This window comes from Ranitomeya variabilis, chromosome 3, assembly GCF_051348905.1.
Source record: "Ranitomeya variabilis isolate aRanVar5 chromosome 3, aRanVar5.hap1, whole genome shotgun sequence".
Lineage (NCBI taxonomy): Eukaryota > Metazoa > Chordata > Amphibia > Anura > Dendrobatidae > Ranitomeya > Ranitomeya variabilis.
Genome location: NC_135234.1, coordinates 305645412 through 305669240, shown reverse-complemented (window position 1 = coordinate 305669240; position 23829 = coordinate 305645412). Strand labels below are relative to the sequence as shown.

Here is a 23829-nt window from a genome sequence, read left to right as displayed (position 1 = left end):
GCAGGTCTCCTGGCCTGATCTAGTACCCGGCGGCACAGCAGCATACCAGAGCCTGGAGCTAACACAAAGGAGCGGCACATGTGATAGGCTCAAGCTGCCTGTCATGCAGGCAACAGTTAATTTTTAAAAACAGAGAAGACAGTTAGCAGCAGGTGGGTGAGCTTTTAGGCAGAGGAGAAAAAGGAAGGACAGCGCAGAAGGAAGGCCTCCATACATACCTGGCCAGGTGTATCCAAAAATTGCTTCCAGGCTGCCCTGATCTCCATTACCTTCTGTTACCAGTACCCCGGTCTGTACTATCAACCATCAAGTAAAGGAAAAGAAAACTACAGACCTAGTGTCATTCAGTGATCTCTTGCACCCTGAGTCCTGCACCACAAGGTACACGAAGCCTGACATAAATGGGACCAGTAGCCATGGGCCGCACTCCACCTGTGAGGAGCAGAACCATCCCAGCTGCGTCACCATCAGCCCCAGCGGTCTTCTTTAGCAGTGTCGGCCATCCGTTGCCGAACACCACAGGTGGCATCATGTTAAATCCCATATACATATTCTCCAGTTTCCGGCACAGCCAGGGCCACGGAGTCGGGTCACAGCCCCGTGACTTCCCCAAAGAACTGTCCGACCTGGTTCCAAGTACCCAATGGCCCTGATGGGCATGTCATTTTGTCATCACGAACAGGATTTCGTAGCCCGGTATTAACGGGTACTGTGTGCCATAGACTTTATTGAACTGTATAATTACTGCGCCATACGGCCTACAGAAAGCAGGAGACCCCGACTTGGAAACCCCAGGGAGCTCAATCCATCCCCCCTGCGGAGCAGCCGCTTACTACGGTAACAATACCCAGAGCCTGGCTGATGTTCACTAGGAGGAAAGAAGATGCCCAATCCAGGAGAGGATCCAGTGGTGGGTGTGGCCGCAGCCACCGTAATGCCTTTATCCATGCCATATATCCCAGGGGCGGCCTGGCTACCTCAGTACTCAGGGGAGTTGCACACCCTGAGTGACTTTAAGGAGAGACTGCATAGTTTATTCGAAGCGTACCCCGTGTTAGAGAGCCAAAAAGTGAGAATCCTTATTTGCCAGCTAACCAGTGCGGCCCACTGGCTTGACACCGACAAAAGAAATATTAGGCAAATCCTGGCCCAGCTGAAAGATACTTTTGACACCTGCACAGCAGCGGAGATTAAAATGAAATTCTACGGATGCAAACAAAGGGCACAGGACAGTGTATGGGACTGTGGCCTAAACCTGCAAGAGGTGCTGCAGGCCATTAAACAGGTAGACCCCAGACAGTGAGCAAGACGAAGACAGATTGCTAACTGAGCAGTTTACTGAGGGGCTCCTGTCTACTGCTCACCGCATTATGACCCTTAAAAAACCCTGACCTTGACTTTGCACAATATAAAGACCGGGCCATCTGGGTGCTGCAAGAACCAACCCCAAGTGGCACTGCACCCCTATAGCACCCAGCCATCACATACCACCAGGAGGCGGTGTCCTTTTCCCCGGCACCCGTGAAGGCCGATGCGCAGACCCTAGATAATGACTCCCTCTGCAGGCCTACATCTCCTGGTCCAGGAGCTGACCAAAAGTGTGGCTGCCCTAACCAAAACTGTGCAGTCCATGCAAGTGTCCCCAAAGGAGAAGATTCAGCTAGCTTCCAGAATCCCACCGACCAGAGGGAGAGACAACGATCGCAACGACCAGGACGGATGACCTATCTGTCGCCGCTGCAACAAGGTGCAAGATTCTGTAATTTAAACAAGCAATCTCTGTGGCAGAGGGCCAACCCCCAGGAGTAAGATGACCGGGCCCACAAAATTGACGAGACAAGTATGTGGGAGGACGGCTGGTCCTGCACGTCGTGCTTGATGGCATCTCGATGAACACTTTATTGGACAACGGCTCCCAGGTGACAACAATGCCATATATCCTTTTTAAATTTTATTGAGCTGATTTAGACATTACTCGCAGCCCAGATGAACACTTTAACAACATCTTTGCCAGCAATGGTCAGCCCTTGCCTCAGGTGGGGTATAAGGAGGTGACCATCAAGGTTGGCCTAGTAGAAGTGCAGTCGCAAGGTTTGATTATAGTTGATATTGACAGACAAGAATGCCATACTATGATTACTCTAGGCACCAATGTAATAGAGAATTGTCTTGGAGAAATTATTGTTTTGTTGCAACAGGTAGCGAGACCGCCAGTTCCAGTCAGCAGCATGTTCTGCAAAAAGAAATCAGAGCCCTGATGCAGAGTAAACAGGTAGAGCAGTCTGGTGGAGATGTCAGCAGTGTCAGAGTGAGTGATCCATTCCCCATTGCAATACCCCCTAGGAGTGAAATGTTGATTTGGTGTTGGGCAGCAATAGGCCTCAGGGTCAAGATTACCAGGCTCTGGTAGAACCAGTGTACTCTGATAGTAGACCCACCATACTGACAGCCAGAGGGGTAGTCGATGTCCGCAAAGGGAGGGTACCAACACGCATCCTGAATTGTGGGGAGAAACAGGTCCATTTACCCCGATATGCCATCCTTGCTAAGCTGTTCACTGTCAGTAATAATGCAATAAGGGCCATGGAACCCTTGCTTCTGTCCAACCAGGCGGAGGACAATGGCTCTGAGGGGCAGCTGGAAGATTCGTACTGACTCCACCCCTTCGCACTAAAAGCATGGGGTTTACCTGGTGGTTCGAGAATATGAGCTGGTCTTTAGCAAACACCCTCTAGACTTTGGGCAGGTAAAAGGGGTCCAACACCATAATCCCACTGGAGATCATCCGCCCATTAAAGAGTGGTATCGGCCTCTACCCCCAGCTCACTATCAATGTGCCAAGGGTATGTTAAGGAGATGAAGGAGACTGGGGTAATCAGAGATAGTTGTAGCCCCTGGGCAGCTCCTTTAGTTCTCGTTAGAAAGAAAGATGGTACAATAAGGATGTGTGTTGACTACAGGCAGATTAACTCCAGTACATAAGAAGATGCCTACCTGTTACCACGAATTGAGGAATCATTAGCTGCACTGAGATCCACTAACTATTTCTCCACTATACAGTACAACAAAACACGGCACTCTTACAAGAATTAGATATTGGTTCTCAAGTAGGATATCCAGCCCGTCATATATTAGTAAAAAAATTCGGCACTCGAAAGATTATGCGGAAAAAAAGTTCATTTATTGGCATCCAGAAAACAGGTTGAATGTTTTCGGTCCCTGAATGGACCTTCATCAGAACTGGTTCATGGAAAGATTCAAGGGAAGGTTCTAAATTCCGCTCTATATAGTAACACTTCATTGACATAGGATGCCTGAATGATGAAAGTGAATCTGCATGGAGTAGCGCGGCTAGGATATGCAGCTACCGCCGCTGTGGATAAGTGCTTATCCAAAGTGGCGATAACCGCATATTTTAGACTAATGGAATGCTGCCTAGGACATAAAAAGTTTGAAACAGTTTTGTTGTATCTGGACGATGTCATCGTCTATTCAAAGACATACGGAGACCATATGGAGCACCTGGCCGAGGTGATTGAGGCCTTATCTGATTTTGGCCTGAAAGTAAAGCCGTCCAAGTGCCACCTGTTGAAGCCCAAGTGCAGTACCTAGGTCACATGGTAAGCACCGAAGGTGTGGCACCAGACCCTGAAAAAGTCATCGTGATCAAGGACTGGCCAAGACCCTGCACTATCAAGGAAGTGCAGCAGTTCCTCGGGCTGGTAGGTTACTACAGGAGATTCATAAAGGGCTTCACCAAGATAGCAGCACCCATGCAGGACCTCTTAATAGGCCAGTCCAAGAACCCGAGTCCCCTGTTCAAGTGGAGTAAAAGAGAAGAAGAATCCTTCACTCGGTTGAAGATGGCTTTTACGGGAGTTGAATTCCTGGCCTACCCCGACTGTGGCCAACCCTTAATACTATATATGGATGCCAGCAATGTGGGATTGGGAGCAGTGCTGTCGCAGGTACAGCAAGGCAGAGAGAGAGTGTGATAGAGTGATTGCCTACGCCAGCAGGAAGCTTCGTCCCACGGAAAGGAACCGTGAAAACTGTAGTTCCTTTAAACTAGATTTTCTCGCCATAGCCATAGGGCGGTAATGGAGCACTTCAAGCACTACCTGGCTTCAGCAAAGTTTACCATTTATACGGATAATAATCCGCTGACCCACCTTGAAACGGCGAAGCTAGGTGCGTTGGAACAGTGATGAATGGCTCGGCTGTCCAACTACGAGTTTACTATCAAATACTAGGCAGGGCATAAAAAACACTAATGCTGATGCGCTGTCCAGGATGCCCAACTTGCTGGATGGGGAGAAGATTTGGATTAACTCGAAGAAATCGAGTTACCAGCCTTCCACCGTCCCAATGCAGCCCAGTGCTCCCACTGCTTGAGGGACAAGCGCTATGCCATGCAAGAGGCAACAATTAACCTATTGCCCCACTATGGATGGGCAGAAATGCAGTACAGCAATCTGGAAGTCCGCCTAGTAAAGGAATTGCTGGCAGAAGCTGATTCGCACTCTGGTCCAGATGCTTCACAAGAGACCCAACAGTTGTGGAAGGAGAAGTCAAGCTATTCATCTTTGAGGGGAAGCTGTGTCAGAATCGTCAATTCCCGAACCCACGAACTGGTCTGGCAGGTGGTAGTCCCGAAGCGGGATGTGCCAATGGTCTTAGAAGCTTACCACAATGGAGCAGGACACTTCCGGTGGAAGAAGTTGGAAGTCCTGCTACATAAGCGATTCTACTGGGTTGGCTTGAGGAAAGCAATCGAGAAATGGTGTAGAAAATGTGGTCCATGCAACCTGAGATGGAAAAAACGTGATAGCCAGAGGGCTCCTGTACAGCCCATAGTAAACAAACAGCCCCTTGAGCTGGTAGCCTTGGACCATGGGAAACTGGCCCCAAGCCAGTCAGGCTATGTCTACGCCTTCCCCATATTAGACCACTACTCCCAGTTCCTGGTAGTAGTGCCAGTGAAGGGTCAGATGATGAAAACGGCAGCCAAAGCATTTCAACAAAAATTTGTTGCCCGCACGGTTACCCTGAACGAGTCCTTACAGACCAAAGCCAAGCCTTTAAAGCAGGAGTGTTCCAGGAGTTCTGTAACTTGTATGGCTGCAGGAAAATAAGAACCACACCATATCATCCCCAGACCAACAGGTTATGCATTAAAATGAACCAGGTAGTGATAGACCTGTTGAAGACTCTGCCCCTGGAAGAGCGTAGCCTGTGGCCAGAGAAGTTACCGGATTTCGTAGACTTATATAACCACATCCCGGTGAACTCCACCAACTGTACACTGCCTACCTGATGAGGGCAGGACCTGGCAAGTTACCCATTGACTTGGACATGGGAGTTTTAAACACCTGAGACGACATCACCAGATGCAAACTGGGATATGGAGTGGCAGCAGCAATATCACAAGGTGCAAGAATGTGTAGAGAAAAGTTTGTCCCAGGCAAGACAGAGGCAGGAAAGAAATTATAATCAGCATGCCCCTGCAGTCCCCTTGTCACCTGGAGAACAGGTACTCAAAGGAAGATATGAGTTCACAAACTAGACGACCAGTGGGAGGCTGAGCCACACACCGTTTTACTTTCAGACTTTGATAACACCAAGGTGTGCCTAATCAGTAAAGATGGAGGAGAAACCTCAACGACAGTGTCGAAGGATCATCCAAAACCATGCCCTGACCAACTAAAGGAAAGGATTGAAGACTAAGACATTCCTCAGCCAATGGAAAAGATCAGTACAGTACTCTACGAGTTCCCTCCAAATTGGACAAGGGTGAACCAGGCCATCGCTGTGCCCGTTTTGACCTTTCCTGAACTAGAAGTGCCAGAAAGAGATGCGACTCAAGACCAGCCTGAAGACCAGTGGGCTCAAGCAGCAGATGCCACATCATCAGCAGAGCAAGAGAATACACACCCTACCAGCAACAAATCTGTCATGCCCACGGTGAGCATCAGTAGTCGTAGATCATCAGGTATACCTGTGCTACGTAGAGAAACCTGTAACCAATAGAGAGTGCACTACACCAGTACCAGTGCTACAAAGGTCTACCCATAGTACCCTAGATCAAATCCCAGTAAGGTTCCTCATGTAAGTAGATTGTGTAAATAAGATATGTAAATATATAATGTACGTATGCAACCGTCAAGTATATGAGCCTACAGAGACTCTGTAAGAACTCTTGAGCAATCCTATTTTATTTGATTTAATGGATGATTGGGTCATTGGACTCGTTGTGACCAGGACAATACTTGTGTATAGTTACCAACCTGGCTTAGGAATGAACAATGGACAATGATGCATGGACTAATCTTTGCCAGGACAATTTTTGAGCTTTGGTTTTTGTAATTTTTGTTTTTGAAATCTTGTAACTAGTTATGATTGTTCACTTGTTAATTTGTTTACTGTTTGTTTCCTCAGTCCGGGAGTACTGAATTTCACTAGGGGGGAAAGTGGCACCCCAGGAGTCCGGTTGTCACAGTGTCATGGCCTCCCTTACAGGGAGTAATGTCATGCCTGGAAGCAAGGAGGGATCCCCTTATCAGGTGTCAGTAGGAGAGAAATAGAGAAGAACCTGGGGAGTGGAGCTGTGATTAAACTCGCCCCAGAGCTGAGCGCTAGGAACCGGATACCGGAGTACATAGTTGCGAAGGTACTGAAGTCCTGGCAGCTAAATCTGGAGAGCAGGGGACTGCAGGTCTCCTGGCCCGATCTAGTACCGGGTGGCACAGCAGCATATCAGAGCCTGGAGCCGACACAAAGGAGCGGCAACTGTGATAGGCTCGAGCAAAGAGCCGGCTCCCTGCTGTGAATGAAAGGAGTAGGCTCTGCAGCCTGAGTGAGCCAGTTTTGTTTTTTTTTTCCTTTCTTGGCTGCAGCTTATCAGACTGTGACTCATGGGAGGAGCAGTGAGGAGAGAAGTAGCTGTGGACTGTTTGTGAGTACTGGAGAAATGGTGCAGACAAGCACAGGACAGGGTGGATGGGAAAAGAAAAGAAAGGGCTTCCTATTGTTAACCCTTAAGTGCCCCCAGACTGCAACTTGCAAGCATTAGGGTATGTTTCCACATTCAGGAAACGCTGCCTGTTTCACTCTGCATAGAGCCGCAGTGTCAAACACGCAGCATCCAGATGTTACAGCATAGTGGAGGGGATTTCATGAAATCCCGTCTCCACTATGCATGGTAACACGCATCCGGCGGCCCTGTGATTCGGGACATGCGGGTTTGCCGCTCCGTCCAAACCACCGGCCATCCTGAACGTGGACACATACCCTTAGTGTTACACCGTCCTTCAGTGCTGGAGTCAGGATCTGAGTTACCTAAGTCCCTAATAAAGATATACTGGCCTCATCCATGGAAGGCTGCCGGTTCACAGCGGTAAGGTCCAGGCTGCGTCGGAGAGGTGAGTATATCAATATTTTTTATTTTAATTCTTTATTTTACACATTAATATGGTTCCGACACCAATTCCCGATACCACAAAAGTATCGGATCTCGGTATCGGAATTCCGATACCGCAAGTATCGGCCGATACCCGATACTTGCGGTATCGGAATGCTCAACACTAGTGTTGAGCGATACCGTCCGATACTTGAAAGTATCGGTATCGGATAGTGTCGGCCGATACCCGAAAAATATCGGATATCGCCGATACCGATACCCGATACCAATACAAGTCAATGGGACACCAAGTATCGGAAGGTATCCTGATGGTTCCCAGGGTCTGAAGGAGAGGAAACTCTCCTTCAGGCCCTGGGATCCATATGAATGTGTAAAATAAAGAATTAAAATAAAAAATATTGATATACTCACCTCTCCGACGCAGCCTGGACCTTACCGCTGTGAACCGGCAGCCTTCTTTGCTTAAAATGAGCGCGTTCAGTACCTTCCATGACGTCACGGCTTCTGATTGGTCACGTGCCGCTCATGTGACCGCCACGCGACCAATCAGAAGCTGTGACGTCATCCCTCAGGTCCTAAATTCCTATCTTTTATATAACTATAACTGTGTTCTTTTTTTTTTTTTTTTTTTTTTTAAAGCCCTTTGCTGCTACTTTGATCAATAGGCAGGAGAGCAAGCTGGTTTTCATCTCTTTATTTGCAGGTTGTACAAGGATAAGCTACATTAATCATTGAGGAACATGATTTTGTATTGGTAAGAGGGGTTATTTATAGAAGACTTAGCATACGTTAAAGGGAAGGTGCCACCAGTTGTGTTACAGTTGTCTTGCAGCTTGTTTTTTTGTGAAATTGAGCTTAACCCCTTCACCCCCAAGGGTGGTTTGCACGTTAATGACCGGGCCAATTTTTACAATTCTGACCACTGTCCCTTTATGAGGCTATAACTCTGGAACGCTTTGACGGATCTTGGCGATTCTGACATTGTTTTCTCGTGACATATTGTACTTCATGTTAAAGGTAAAATTTATTCGATATAACTTGCGTTTATTTGTGAAAAAAATGGAAATTTGGCGAAAATTTTGAAAATTTTGCAATTTTCCAACTTTGAATTTTTGTGCCCTTAAATCACAGACATATGTCACGCAAAATACTTAATAAGTAACATTTCCCACATGTCTACTTTACATCAGTACAATTTTGGAACCAAAATTTTTTTTTGTGACGGAGTTAAAAGGGTTAAAAGTTGACCAGCAATTTCTCATTTTTACAACACCATTTTTTTTTAGGGACCACATCTCATTTGAAGTCATTTTGAGGGGTCTATATGATAGAAAATACTCAAGTGTGACACCATTCTAAAAACTGCACCCCTCAAGGTGCTCAAAACCACATTCAAGAAGTTTATTAACCCTTCAGGTGTTTCACAGGAATTTTTGGAATGTTTAAATAAAAATGAACATTTAACTTTTTTTCACACAAAATTTATTTCAGCTCCAATTTGTTTTATTTTACCAAGGGTAACAGGAGAAAATGGACCCCCAAAGTTGTTGTACAATTTGTCCTGAGTACGATGATACCCCATATGTGGGTGTAAACCATTGTTTAGGCGCATGGCAGAGCTTGGAAGGGAAGGAGCGCCATTTGACTTTTCAATGCAAAATTGACTGGAATTGAGATGGGACGCCATGTTGCGTTTGGAGAGCCCCTGATGTGCCTAAACATTGAAACTCCCTACAAGTGACACCATTTTGGAAAGTAGACCCCCTAAGGAACTTATCTAGATGTGTGGTGAGCACTTTGACCCACCAAGTGCTTCACAGAAGTTTATAATGCAGAGCCGTAAAAATAAAAAATCATATTTTTTCACAAAAATTATCTTTTCGCCCCCAATTTTTTATTTTCCCAAGGGTAAGAGAAGAAATTGGACCCCAAAAAATGTTGTGCAATTTGTCCTGAGTACGCTGATACCCCATATGTGGGTGTAAACCATTGTTTGGGCGCATGGCAGAGCTTGGAAGGGAAGGAGCGCCATTTGACTTTTCAATGCAAAATTGACTGGAATTGAGATGGGACGCCATGTTGCGTTTGGAGAGCCCCTGATGTGCCTAAACATTGAAACTCCCTACAAGTGACACCATTTTGGAAAGTAGACCCCCTAAGGAACTTATCTAGATGTGTGGTGAGCACTTTGACCCACCAAGTGCTTCACAGAAGTTTATAATGCAGAGCCGTAAAAATAAAAAATCATATTTTTTCACAAAAATGATCTTTTTGCCCCCAATTTTTTATTTTCCCAAGGGTAAGAGAAGAAATTGGACCCCAAAAAATGTTGTGCAATTTGTCCTGAGTACGCTGATACCCCATATGTGGGTGTAAACCATTGTTTGGGCGCATGGCAGAGCTTGGAAGGGAAGGAGCGCCATTTGACTTTTCAATGCAAAATTGACTGGAATTGAGATGGGACGCCATGTTGCGTTTGGAGAGCCCCTGATGTGCCTAAACATTGAAACTCCCTACAAGTGACACCATTTTGGAAAGTAGACCCCCTAAGGAACTTATCTAGATGTGTTTTGAGAGCTTTGAACCCCCAAGTGTTTCACTACAGATTATAACGCAGAGCCGTGAAAATAATTTTTTTTTTTTTCTCAAAAATGATTTTTTAGCCCCCAGCTTTGTATTTTTACAAGGGTAACAGAATAAATTGGACCCCAAAATTTGTTTTTCAATTTGTCCTGAGTACGCTGATACCCCATATGTGGGGGGGAACCACTGTTTGGGCGCATGACAGAGCTCGGAAGGGAAGGAGCGCCATTTGGAATGCAGACTTAAATGGATTGGTCAGCAGCCGTCACGTTGCATTTGCAGAGCCCCTGATGTACCCAAACAGTACAAACCCCCCACAAGTGACCCCATATTGGAAACTAGACCTCCCAAGGAACTTATCTAGATGTGTTTTGAGAACTTTGAACCCCCAAGTGTTTCACTAAAGTTTATAGCGCAAAGCCGTGAAAATAAAAATTCTTTTTTTTTTTTTTCACAAAAATGATTTTTTAGCCCCCAGTTTTGTATTTTCACAAGGGTAACAGGATAAATTAGACCCCAAAAGTTGTTGTCCAATTTGTCCTGAGTACGCTGATACCCCATATGTGGGGGGGAACCACTGTTTGGGCGCATGACAGAGCTCGGAAGGGAAGGAGCGCCATTTGGAATGCAGACTTAAATGGATTGGTCAGCAGCCGTCACGTTGCATTTGCAGAGCCCCTGATGTACCCAAACAGTACAAACCCCCCACAAGTGACCCCATATTGGAAACTAGACCTCCCAAGGAACTTATCTAGATGTGTTTTGAGAACTTTGAACCCCCAAGTGTTTCACTAAAGTTTATAGCGCAAAGCCGTGAAAATAAAAATTCTTTTTTTTTTTTTTCACAAAAATGATTTTTTAGCCCCCAGTTTTGTATTTTCACAAGGGTAACAGGATAAATTAGACCCCAAAAGTTGTTGTCCAATTTGTCCTGAGTACGCTGATACCCCATATGTGGGGGGGAACCACTGTTTGGGCACATGACAGAGCTCGGAAGGGAAGGAGCGCCATTTGGAATGCAGACTTAAATGGATTGGTCAGCAGCCGTCACGTTGCATTTGCAGAGCCCCTGATGTACCCAAACAGTACAAACCCCCCACAAGTGACCCCATATTGGAAACTAGACCTCCCAAGGAACTTATCTAGATGTGTTTTGAGAACTTTGAACCCCCAAGTGTTTCACTAAAGTTTATAGCGCAAAGCCGTGAAAATAAAAATTCTTTTTTTTTTCACAAAAATGATTTTTTAGCCCCCAGTTTTGTATTTTCACAAGGGTAACAGGATAAATTAGACCCCAAAAGTTGTTGTCCAATTTGTCCTGAGTACGCTGATACCCCATATGTGGGGGGGAACCACTGTTTGGGCGCATGACAGAGCTCGGAAGGGAAGGAGCGCCATTTGGAATGCAGCCTTAAATGGATTGGTCTGCAGGCGTCATGTTGCATTTGCAGAGCCCCTGATGTACCCAAACAGTACAAACCCCCCACAAGTGACCCCATATTGGAAACTAGACCTCCCAAGGAACTTATCTAGATGTGTTGTGAGAACTTTGAACCCCCAAGTGTTTCACTACAGTTTATAATGCAGAGCCGTGAAAATAAAACATCTTTTTTTTCCCACAAAAATGATTTTTAGCCCCCCAAATTTTTATTTTCCTAAGGATAACAAGAGAACTTGGACCCCAAAAGTTGTTGTTCAATTTGTCCCGAGTACGCTGATAACACATATGTTGGGGTAAACCCCTTTTTGGGCGCACGGGAGAGCTCGGAAGGGAAGGAGCACTGTTTTACTTTTTCAACGCAGAATTGGCTGGAATTGAGATTGGACGCCATGTCGCGCTTGGAGAGCCCCTGATGTGCCTGGACAGTGGAAACCCCCCAATTCTACCTGAAACCCTAACCCAAACACACCCCTAACCCTAATCCCAACGGTAACCCTAACCACACCCCTAGCCCTGACACACCCATAATTCTAATCCCAACCCTAATCCAAACGTAAATGTAATCCAAACCCTAACCCTAACTTTAGCCCCAACCCTAACTTTAGCCCCAACCCTAACTTTACCTCCAACCCTAGCCCTAACCCTAACCCTACCCCTAACCCTAACCCTAAACGTGACTGAAATACGTGGCACTGAAATACGTGGCACTGAAATACGTGGCACTGAAATACGTGGCACTGAAATACGTGATACGTGGCACTTAAATACGTGGCACTGAAACACGTGGCACTGAAACACGTGGCACTGAAATACGTGGCACTGAAATACGTGGCACTGAAATACGTGGCACTGAAATACGTGGCACTGAAATATGTGATACGTGGCACTGAAATACGTGGCACTGAAATACGTGGCACTGAAATACGTGGCACTTAAATACGTGGCACTTAAATACGTGGCACTTAAATACGTGGCACTGAAATATGTGATACGTGGCACTTAAATACGTGGCACTGAAACACGTGGCACTGAAATACGTGATACGTGGCACTGAAATATGTGGCACTGAAATACGTGGCACTGAAATACGTGCAACTGAAATACGTGGTACTAAAATATGTGGCACTGAAATACGTGATACGTGGCACTGAAATACGTGGCACTGAAACACGTGGCACTGAAATACGTGATACGTGGCACTGAAATACATGGCACTGAAATACGTGGCACTGAAATACGTGGCACTGAAATACGTGGCACTGAAATACGTGGCACTGAAATACGTGGCACTATGACTGTCAGAAAATGTTCATTAAACGGTTAGGGGTGAGGTTAGGGGTAGAGTTAGGGTTAGGGTTTGGATCCCTTTATCACCTTGATGGTGGTGGGTGGCTTTTCAGTGTGTTTTCTGTTTTTTTCGATAAAAATGCATGCGTTTTTAACGCAAACAAACGCATGTGCTTAAAAACGCAAGAAAATACTGCAGGTTGTATTTCTGAAAATGAACGCATGCAGAAAAAAACCGCATGCGTTTGAAAACGCGACCAAACGCGTACAAAAAAACCGCATGCGTTTTCAATGTTAAATATAGGGAAAAAACGCATGCGTTTTTTTGTGCAAAAAACGCTGCAGACAAAAACGGAAGTGTGAAACCAGCGACGCTTTTTATAGCAAAAAAGTTTTTGCGTCTCCACATTTTGAGACCTATAATTTTTCCACATTTGCTCCACAGAGTCATGTGAGGTCTTGTTTTTTGCGGGACGAGTTGACGTTTTTATTGGTAACATTTTCGGACACGTGACCGTTTTTGATTGCTTTTTATTCCGATTTTTGTGAGGCAGAATGACCAAAAACCTGCTATTCATGAATTTCTTTTGGGAGAGGCGTTTATACCGTTCCGGGTTTGGTAAAATTGATAAAGCAGTTTTATTCGTCGGGTCAGTATGATTACAGCGATATCTCATTTATATCATTTTTTTTATGTTTTGGCGCTTTTATACGATAAAAACTATTTTATAGAAAAAATAATTATTTTGGTATCGCTTTATTCTCAGGACTATAACTTTTTTATTTTTTTGCTGATGATGCTGTATGGCGGCTTGTTTTTTGCGGGACAAGATGACGTTTTCAGCGGTACCATGGATATTTATATCAGTCTTTTTGATCGCGTGTTATTCCACTTTTTGTTCGGCGGTATGGTAATAAAGCGTTGTTTTTTGCCTCGTTTTTTTTTTTTTTTTCTTACGGTGTTTACTGAAGGGGTTAACTAGTGTGGCAGTTTTATAGGTTGGGTCGTTACGGACGTGGCGATACTAAATATGTGTACTTTTATTGTTTTTTTTTTTAAATTTAGATAAAGAAATGCATTTATGGGAATAATATATATTTTTTTTTTTCATTATTTTGGAATATTTTTTTTTATTTTTTTTTACACATTTGGAAATTTTTTTTTTTACTTTTTTACTTTGCCCCAGGGGGGACAATACAGATCGGTGATCTGCCAGTTTGCATAGCACTCTGACAGATCACCGATCTGCGAGAAGTACAGGCTGCTTCACAGTGCCTGCTCTGAGCAGGCTTCTGTGAAGCCACCTCCCTCCCTGCAGGACCCGGATCCGCGGCCATCTTGGATCCGGGTCTGGAGCAGGCAGGGAGGGAGGTAAGACCCTCGCAGCAACGCGATCACATCGCGTTGCTGCGGGGGGCTCAGGGAAGCCCGCAGGGAGCCCTCTCCCTGCGCGATGCTTCCCTGCATCGCCGGCACATCGCGATCATGTTTGATCGCGGTGTGCCGGGGGTTTATGTGCCGGGGGCGGTCCGTGACCGCTCCTGGCACATAGTGCCGGATGTCAGCTGCGATATGCAGCCGACACCCGGCCGCGATCGGCCGCGCTCCCCCCGTGAGCGCGGCCGATCGGCTATGACGTACTATCCCGTCGGCGGTCATACGGGCCCACCCCACCTCGACGGGATAGTACGTCGGATGTCAGGAAGGGGTTAAAATAGTAAATAAAATTTATTAATGCAATGTTTTCAAACATTTCTATATGAAGAATATTATATATTTTCTTACAAATATATATATTTACCACTAGAAGGAGCATTTTCCGTTTTAGACCTCAAGCAGCTATAGTGAGACTTACCAGCTTTACTGTTAGCTGGAAAATTGTGGCAGTAACAGCTGACATCACCATTTCCCTCCCCTTTTGGGTGGTCTAGTATACCTGGGGCAGAATGAAGAGCAGCATCACAGGGCAGCGCCATTTTGTGTGTGACTGCTGGGGGAGAGGAGTGCATAGGAGCGAGAGCGAACAGGCACAGGAGGATGAAGACAACACATGGGGAGAGAGACAGCCCCATGGGGAGAGACAGTCACCTCCAGGGTCATAGAGGGAGATATATGGGCGAAGGAACAGGGTGACTGCAGCACAGAGTATTTCAGGAGAGCAGTGTGCTGAATTATGGGAGATAGCAGAAGAGATATATGGGGGAAGGATATATGATCCCTGCTGTGGGCATGCTACTTCTCTCCTGTTGTGTGAATAACATCCTTGCCATCCCCCCACCTTACCCACTGTCCTGTCAGCTGTCCTGCTCTCTCCAGGTGTCAGCTCCCTCTCTGCAGGCTGTGAGTGCAACTTACCGGAGATCACCGGGACTGTGTGTGGGTGGGGAGGTGGAGACAGAGCAGGAGAAGGACACAGGGCAGCGTGTGAGCCGGAGCAGAAGATGTCTGCTCAGGACGCACAGTGCAGTGCCTGGAGTACAGGACAGAGGAGCATGGAGGTAAATCACCCCACTCTCCATAGTACGTCTCCAGTGAGCACTTCTGTCCTGTGATAGAGTAAGTGGATCTCAGCAGATAGCACTGGGCTATACTAAAATGGCGGCCAGTCACACCTACAGCAGTGAATTGTGCAGCCCACAGAGGCGTGCCCAGTCACTGCTGATGCTGCTGCAATGTTAGAGATAGGGTCAGCAGCCGTCTGTTATCTCCTATGGCCATGGGGTGCCGTATTATGACACCGATAGTGTTGTGCTACTGCTGTGAAACCAAGATGTCAGCCCCCAGTGCCTTCTTTAAACTCATATAACACACGAAATATGTTTCACATGCATTCAAAACTTGGTTATAAGAGCAGCTTATGCTAAATTACATTGATTTATTTATGATCTACAAACTCGGTACCTTCCCTTTAATGTCCTCAGTTTATTTTGGTCTGCGTAAGATATGATAAAGAAAATTATGTGTAAGATTTGAAAAAGAAAATTTGATTTGCTACCATTGATTTAAATGCACTCTGTAAGGTTTTATACAAAGTATATGCAGCCATTGTTTCAAGGTAACAACATCATCAAATGTCAGTAAATATTGCAAATGTATGTGTGTATGTAGTGGAAATATACACAAATATAGCATCTACACATAAACAAGCACCAACATATCCAAAGAATATCCCTTTAAGAGACACAATACAGATCACCAAGTACCAGACCTCAGTAATCAAATCTAGTGCTAAACATTTCTTACACAACCCCTTAACACTCTGCAAAGTGTTGACACATATGGACGATAAAGATCTATCATCCAATATTAGGTTATAAATATCGCAATATTCCAACGTTTTAATACAGTCTTGTATGGCAGACAGTTTTCAGCTTTCTTGACGGAAAAAAAAACATTTAAATGGCCATCTTTGTTTCTAAGTTGATTATTGCTTCTTTTCTGAGAAATCGATGGATATGTACCCCAAACCTTTTGTACATAGCATACTTAAAGTCCTGTTTTCATCTTATGATTTGTCAAATATGCGCTTCTTCATTGTCTGGCTTCCATTTTTTTCCTTGAAATATGGCAATCGTAGCAGGCTTATGTTAATTTTTATGGACAAACACATGACGAAATCCATTGTCTTTTCTTATACTGTACAAGTCTTAAGCAATATGAGATATTATATAATCTTTCTCTTTTCAGATATGGAAAATATGCACTACACTAAAAAGAAATGAGGGTCATTAGATCAAACATCACCACTAGACCCATAATATTAGGCTTCTCTTTATTCAGAAAACCATGTAAGTTCAGCACGTAGAGTTTTCAACTTTTGGAAGATTCCTAGGTAGCAATATCAATAGTACCCAGAGATTTAGTCCTCCAGCTGCAACATATTTCTGGAGTCACTTAGGATCCATTTGTGGAAGATTTGATTGTCAAATCTATTGGTAATTGTATTCAGTTCCAAGAACAATGGATCTGCGTAATATGACAGCCTAGTACTCAAGAGAACCTTTTTCAGAAGTAAGCAGGAGTCCTTCCTGCAAAAATTCTGTCATACTAGTAACCTGAGTAACTTCTGAGTTTAAATCTTCCCCTCTTCGGCCTCGGGATCCTCTCCGTCGACCATCCATGTCTAGTCATACCGGCTTTTCTGGTGCAGGTGACTGAGCACAGGTAGACACTTGATCACGGGCTCGGCTGAAGCTGCTCTGCTCAGAATGGGATCGGAAGGGAAGGCAGAATTCTCTGAAGCATCTCTTAAAGTTTTCGTCTAAGAAGGCATAGAGAACTGGATTCAAACTACTATTGGTGTATCCCAAGGCAATACAAAAATGCCAGCTGGCTATCACATAGGGGTTCTTTTTGTCAATTTCCACCATGGTCCACACAATTACAAATATATGGATGGGTGTCCAGCAGATGATAAATGCAGCCACCACAACTAAAACCATACGGGTTATGCGTCTAAGGTTACGATCTTTCTCTCTTGAGCCAGACAGAAGGCGAACATTACGAAGTCGGAGAATCATTAAACCATAGCATACTGTAATCACCATGACTGGCACCACAAAAGCAAAAATGAAGACACAGATTTTAGTAACAGTGTCCCAATACCAGTCTGGGCGAGGAAACTGAAGAGTACAAAAAACTGTGCCAGCTGTAAAGAGTAAGGAAAACAATATTAATGCATTAATATTAGTGGTAAATTGTACCGATTGTAGAAAAAACAGTGCTTTAAAAAAGTTCCCAGGCTCCTTCAAAATATCTCCTATTATTGCACATTGGTTCGTTATAAAAGGAACATTCATAAACACATAACGCAGTGTCTGAATGATTACTGCAAAGTAACAAAATATCTGCATCACTCACAGGAAAAAGTAACTGCTCACTAAAATGTAATGGTTACACTAACTTTAGTAGCAGCAATTCCGAAATAATTGTCCTCTATATATTATTTTGTGGTATTAATGGATTTTAACTGTACCATGAAAGTAGGAGAGGAAATATTTAGTCATTTTACTGCTTGTACAAAGCAATATGCCAGAATTTAGGGCAATGTCAGCAGCATTGCGAAATAACACTTTACAGAAATCTGCAAATCTGTAAATTGTTACAAAGTGATTTCCAAGGTTTTTGAACACTTTTGAACTATAATAGGTTTCATCACCGATGTGAGAATACTTGGAAAAATATTAAATACTATTATGAATGACTGGCCTAACACATTTACCGCAAGGTAATGGCAACAACTCACAATTTCAGTGACTTTAGTATAAAAAACACGTATCTTGTGGTAGTCCAACATTCACAAAAAAAGCTCAATTGGAACACATGATGGAGAAGTCAATTTCTGATAATATTCAATGTACTCCCTGGATGCAGCGGACCCATGTAGTAAAGACGTTGGCAACACAGGTGCAAAATACTGAAGAGACAACCACTTACGGCCTACCAATCCATGGAGGGGATGATTGCTTAGTACCGTATCTGATTGCACAAAAGTGTCTTGTATAGGGCGTTGGTCACACACAGGTAATGCATAGTACCTGGTTAACAGCCTATTAGTTATGTCCATACTATTAGATCAGGCGGGCTGCCTAGCGTTATCTAAATCCACCAAAGAAAAACCACAACAAAAGAGTCCCAAGTATAATTTAAGTAGTACATATAAATTTATTAAATGATCAGATAAAAGATGACAAACAAGTGGAAAGGGAAGGGAGTACACCCACTAACACATGTCAAAAAGATACTACGGACACTCACAGGGCAAAAAATAATCATCAACAGGGTATGCAAAGGCACTCCTGGACTTGTCCCTGGTATTATACGGGTAATTATACTTGTCTTCTTATGTGGCTTTTATGTGGCCCCCTCTTTACCTATATTTCACACCTTATTACCACCAGGTTTTATATCTGTCAGGCAGTATTGGAACAGTGCAATATTTACATCTACATTTAACAATATCAGATGTCCTTACTTGCCTTTGCATACCCTGTTGATGATTATTTTTTGTCCTGTGAGTGTCCGTAGTATCTTTTGACATGTGTTAGTGGGTGTACTCCCTTCCCTTTCCACTTGTTTGTCATCTTTTATCTGATCATTTATTAAATTTATATGTACTACTTAAATTATACTTGGGACTCTTTTGTCGTGGTTTTTCTTTGGTGGATAAAGTTCTTGCGACTTTGTTCCCGCTGTTAAGTCCATATAGGAAATTTCACAGTATATTAATTTTTATTTTACTATTATTACTGTGATTTGTTGTTGTCATGAGGTGTGTTTACTAGCGTCATCTAAGTGCATCCCATGTGAACTGACACCACAGTTTACAAGGCCAAAAATGCTGGGCCTGGCTGCACCCTGAAAAATAGAAGTGCAAAAAATATACATAATATACAGCTCTGGCTAAAATTAAGAGACCACCACATGAAAACCCTGTCATTGGCAGCCCATTCTCCAGATCTGAACCCCATTGAAAACCTCTGGAATGTAATCAAGAACTGCTAGAACTGCTTAAGTTTTTGTACCACAAGCAGTGTGAAAGAATGGTGGAAAGCATGCCAAGACGCATGAAAGCTGTGATTAAAAATCATGGTTATTCCACAAAATATTGATTTCTGAACTCTTCCTGAGTTAAAACATTAGTGTTGTTGTTTCTAAATGATTATGAACTTGTTTTATTTACATTATTTGAGGTCTGAAAGCACTGTTTATTTGTTTTTATTTTGATAATTTCTCTTTTTTAGAAAAAACAAACAAAATTTATTGCTTGGAAATTCGGAGACATGTTGTCAGAAGTTTATAGAATAAATGAACAATTTACATTTTGCTCAAAAATATACCTATAAAGAGAAAAATCAGACAAACTGAACATTTTGCAGTGGTCTCTGAATTTTTGCCAGAGCTGTATGAGGTACAGGTCAAGTGAAGCGCTAGGCAAAATTAAAAAGGATCCCAAATTCTAACATATTGCACTGTCACACAGAAACATTTAGGGTGTATTTACACAAGCTGATTTTAGACCATTAAACAAACAAATTTGTTGGACACTTATTTACCTGCTCTTTACACAGTCTGCTGAAGAAAGATGGGGACAGAATGATTGTCAATACAATTGTTCTATCAGATGCTGGTTAGTTTCAGGACATTCTCTAGGAAGCATGGTGTATACAGAATTTTGATGTGTGTGTGTGTATGTGGGGGGGGGGGGGGTGAATACAACAACCAGATGCTGTTCGATTTTAGGAACTTGAGCAATGCTGGAAGTATAAATCAAAGAGAACCGAGAAGCAGTAAGTATATCAGACGCTGAGATGCTGAGAGTATGTTTTTTGGTCTGGTTAATCTAGGAGTGTGTTATGGTTCTGTTCTTTGTAGTGAGTATAACACTTTGGTAAGCAACCTGAATCTTTTTTTTTCTAGTCTGGGTGCTGAATGCATTAAGGAGTCTGGGCTTGGGTGTGAATGAGAAATAAGCAATACAAATGTTAATATATCAGTTCTTGTGTTGTGATATTTCTCTGCTATTCCTCCCAGAATTGTATGAATAGGTACTTTCTGTAGCACAACTAATTAAGTTGACTTATTGAGCTATGGCTGCAGTACAGGCCATAATGAGGTGCGGCAACCTTGTAACTTGCAGCTGTCACTCAATAGTTGAACCAAAATCATTAAATCTACAGAAAGTTTGTGAGTAGCCAAAGCCTAACTGACAATTGATGCAACCATTTTTCTTTGTTAATAGTCTGATGCTGAGGGCGATAAATGAACATTGTCAGACTATATAGAAACGCAAACCTTTAACAAGAGAGATGGTAACATTTATTCATATATTTTTAGTTGAAATAGTAAAGGAACCGCACAATGGTGAGTTTTAAGAAAATATGTTTCATAGTTAGTTTTTGGGGAGTACATGGATTTACGGAAACGGATATGGCAGGAGGACAGACAGGACTACTATTTGCTATGTATTCTGCCTATGACTGATGACTGACCAGTAATGCCTGATATACTGGTATCTATCCACCATATGGGCACTGTACTGTGTGTTGGTATTATTGGTTATATTGGTAAATTTGTATAATTCAATCCTGCATTAGCCTATACTTTGGTATGACATTGTATATGGCTAATGTATCTTATGCCGAAAAAACATCCCTAGTCCAATGATCATTATATCTGAATATTGGGGCCCTAAATCAGATAAATCATAAGACCCCAGGCACCCAAGTCTAACATTATTCCTCATTTCCAAATATGTGTGAATGATATTAACAACTAGTTTAATATGCAGAGCTCTCCTTAGTGCATCTCTATCTGTACTGTGAAAAGGTCACACACTATACATGTGCATAATATATTATGCTGCAAAATAACAGTTGAATGATGGCTGTTTCTTGAACCACATAATTATTTATTTAGAAAAGGCCAGAGGCTCATAATCTTTTGAGTCTCTTTAATGCCTATAGTGCCTACAACTTTGTGTAACACTTATTTCTTGCTCTTACTGTAGGTAATATTTATAAGACATAATTCCTCGCACCCACTTACCTTTATTTGTCTTGGTAACTGCCATAACCATAATGGGCACCCCAATAACAGATGATAAAATCCAGATGCATACATTTATAGCTTTTGCCTTAAATGGGGTGCGAAAGTCCAGAGCACGAACAGGGTGGCAGACGGCAATGTAGCGATCAACACTCATCATAGTTAAGGTAAAAATACTGGTAAACATGTTGTAGTAGTCTATCGACAGAACTATCTTGCAGAGGATTTTTCCAAATGGCCAGGTCTCCATAAGGTACTTGGTACTCTGGAAAGGTAGGGTACTAGTAGCTAGGGCATCTGCCAGCGCCAGATTGAAGATATAAATGTTGGTTGCTGTCTTCATTTTGGTGTATCTACAAGATATAAGGAGATTGAACATCTGGGTAATATGCTACATTATAAACAATTCACGTTGACTAACACATACAATAAGGTATACAAAACGTTGTGTACCTACTTGAAATATAGAATCTACATATAAGACACACAACTACACTATTTTAATAAAATATCCAATCTTTATTTATTACATATTTTCAAGAATAAAATCAGTATGGGAAAAATTATCCTCAATAAGAATAAGATTTACAGGATGTGGGGTTATAATATCATGAAATATATAGATATCCAAATATAAAATATTCTACTGTATACATCAGTTAAAGGAATATAAACAAGGACCCTAAAGTTACCACCTATGCTATCAAGCATAAATAGATAATAAATACATGCTAGAACTGATAACATGCAAAGACCATATTCATAGGAAAAACTCTCTAAAGAGCAATATAGTATAGCTATCAATATTAAATAAATAACAAATGCCATGAAAATATATTATAGAAAAGTTTATTCAAAGCTTTATTAGCACATCAAGTACAAAAAACAGGCAAATACGTATACACAATAAAACCCAACAATACTGGACAGGTAGGTTTAAATGATGATGCAAACAAGCAGTGATAGGCTATCCATAATACAGTGGTACTTAACCAATAACATCATATACTAATGTTAGAAAAATACACATGTGAGTATCCCTAGTAAAGAAGTATACAAAATGGGTGAGCTCCATATAATAGCAATTAGCCTATTCCTTATTCAGTACGTACAATGTGGTATAGTAACCACAATACCAACCTGTAATATGTGAACAAGTATGGAGGCAGAAAAGGACGCTGAGAAAGTAAATGCTCACCCATAGGACAGCACTAAACACTGCACAGATACCCCAACACGTGTTTCGCCGCCGCTTCTTCAGGGGGCAGTGTGTAGAGGTGCCCAGCCAAAGATTTATATATCCCATTCTAGACTGGATAGCCAATTGCCGATGGCTGATATGAGTATATCCGGCCACGTCTATCGAGCGCATGGGAGCGGAGCCACACCCCTCCCCAGCATCATGTCCGGCGTCACGAGGCGATGCATCATGGGGATGAGTTCCCATGGAGATGGTAAATAGATCGCCACGTAGAGACGCCCCGCACAATGCAGGGAGGAGTCAACCGCGCACATGCGCAGCCCGCGGCCGGAAATAGCTCAGACGCCATGTTGGATCAGGGCAACAGGCCAGGATAAGGCGCCGTATATACAATTGAACAGAGCCCACATATCACAGAAAAAAGGGGGAGAAGAAAATATGAATATAAATATAAATATAAATAACCAATGTATAAATATAAAAAGTAATAAATAACACAATGCAAGCATTACAAATAATAAGTAGTCAATGCAAATGGAAGTCCAAAACCGTTCCTGCTGCATTTAATCACATGAAAGTGAAGATTACATCAGAAAGGCGTCAGTTATCCCCACGATAGCCGGTCATAGGTAGGTGATGGCATGGTATAAACATGAATGCACTTTATCCAATATAATGGATTCTAATAAAAGACAATAAGAGGAGGACATAAAAAAAACACACATATTAGATAAAATAATAAAATAAAAGACTGCAGTAAGACACCCATGGAATCACCGCCGAATGTGGAACAGGTCACCCCAAAACAGACACACCGGATTATAAAACGGAGGAGAAACTAATTTGTTCATTTAACCCTAGAGGGGTCATAGTATCTAATGTGATGATCCAACGGCATTCAAGCTGCGTGAGCTTACGCTTGAGATCACCGCCTCTGATCCCACAATGTATACGGTCAATCCCACGGACTTTTAATAAGTCCGGGTTACACGCATGGCGCAACCTGAAATGTCGAGGGATCGTTTTCAAGGAGGCTACGTCAACAGCAGATTGAGCTGCCTTAATGTCCCTCACATGCTCTTGTTCTCACACGCAATTCTCTTGAGGTGAAATGTATTTTTCTAACATTAGTATATGATGTTATTGGTTAAGTACCCCTGTATTATGGATAGCCTATCACTGCTTGTTTGCATCATCATTTAAACCTACCTGTCCAGTATTGTTGGGTTTTATTGTTTATACGTATTTGCCTGTTTTTTGTACTTGATGTGCTAATAAAGCTTTGTATAAACTTTTCTATAATATATTTTCATGGCATTTGTTATTTATTTAATATTGATAGCTATACT

At 42.9% G+C, this 23829-nt stretch overlaps 1 protein-coding gene across 2 annotated transcripts in view; it reads right to left on the bottom strand.

Annotated features, from left to right (window-relative positions):
- Positions 1–14327: 14327 nt before the first annotated feature.
- The window catches only part of OPRD1 (opioid receptor delta 1), a 267279-nt gene continuing 257777 nt past the window's right edge, over positions 14328–23829 (bottom strand). For both annotated transcript variants that reach the window (XM_077295615.1, XM_077295614.1), the window contains 2 exons: positions 21280–21632; positions 14328–17380 (listed from right to left, as the gene is read on the bottom strand). In XM_077295615.1, the coding sequence (XP_077151730.1) occupies positions 16860–17380; positions 21280–21632 (874 nt within the window). In that variant the 3' untranslated portion in view covers positions 14328–16859. The remainder of the gene's footprint in view (positions 17381–21279; positions 21633–23829) is intronic.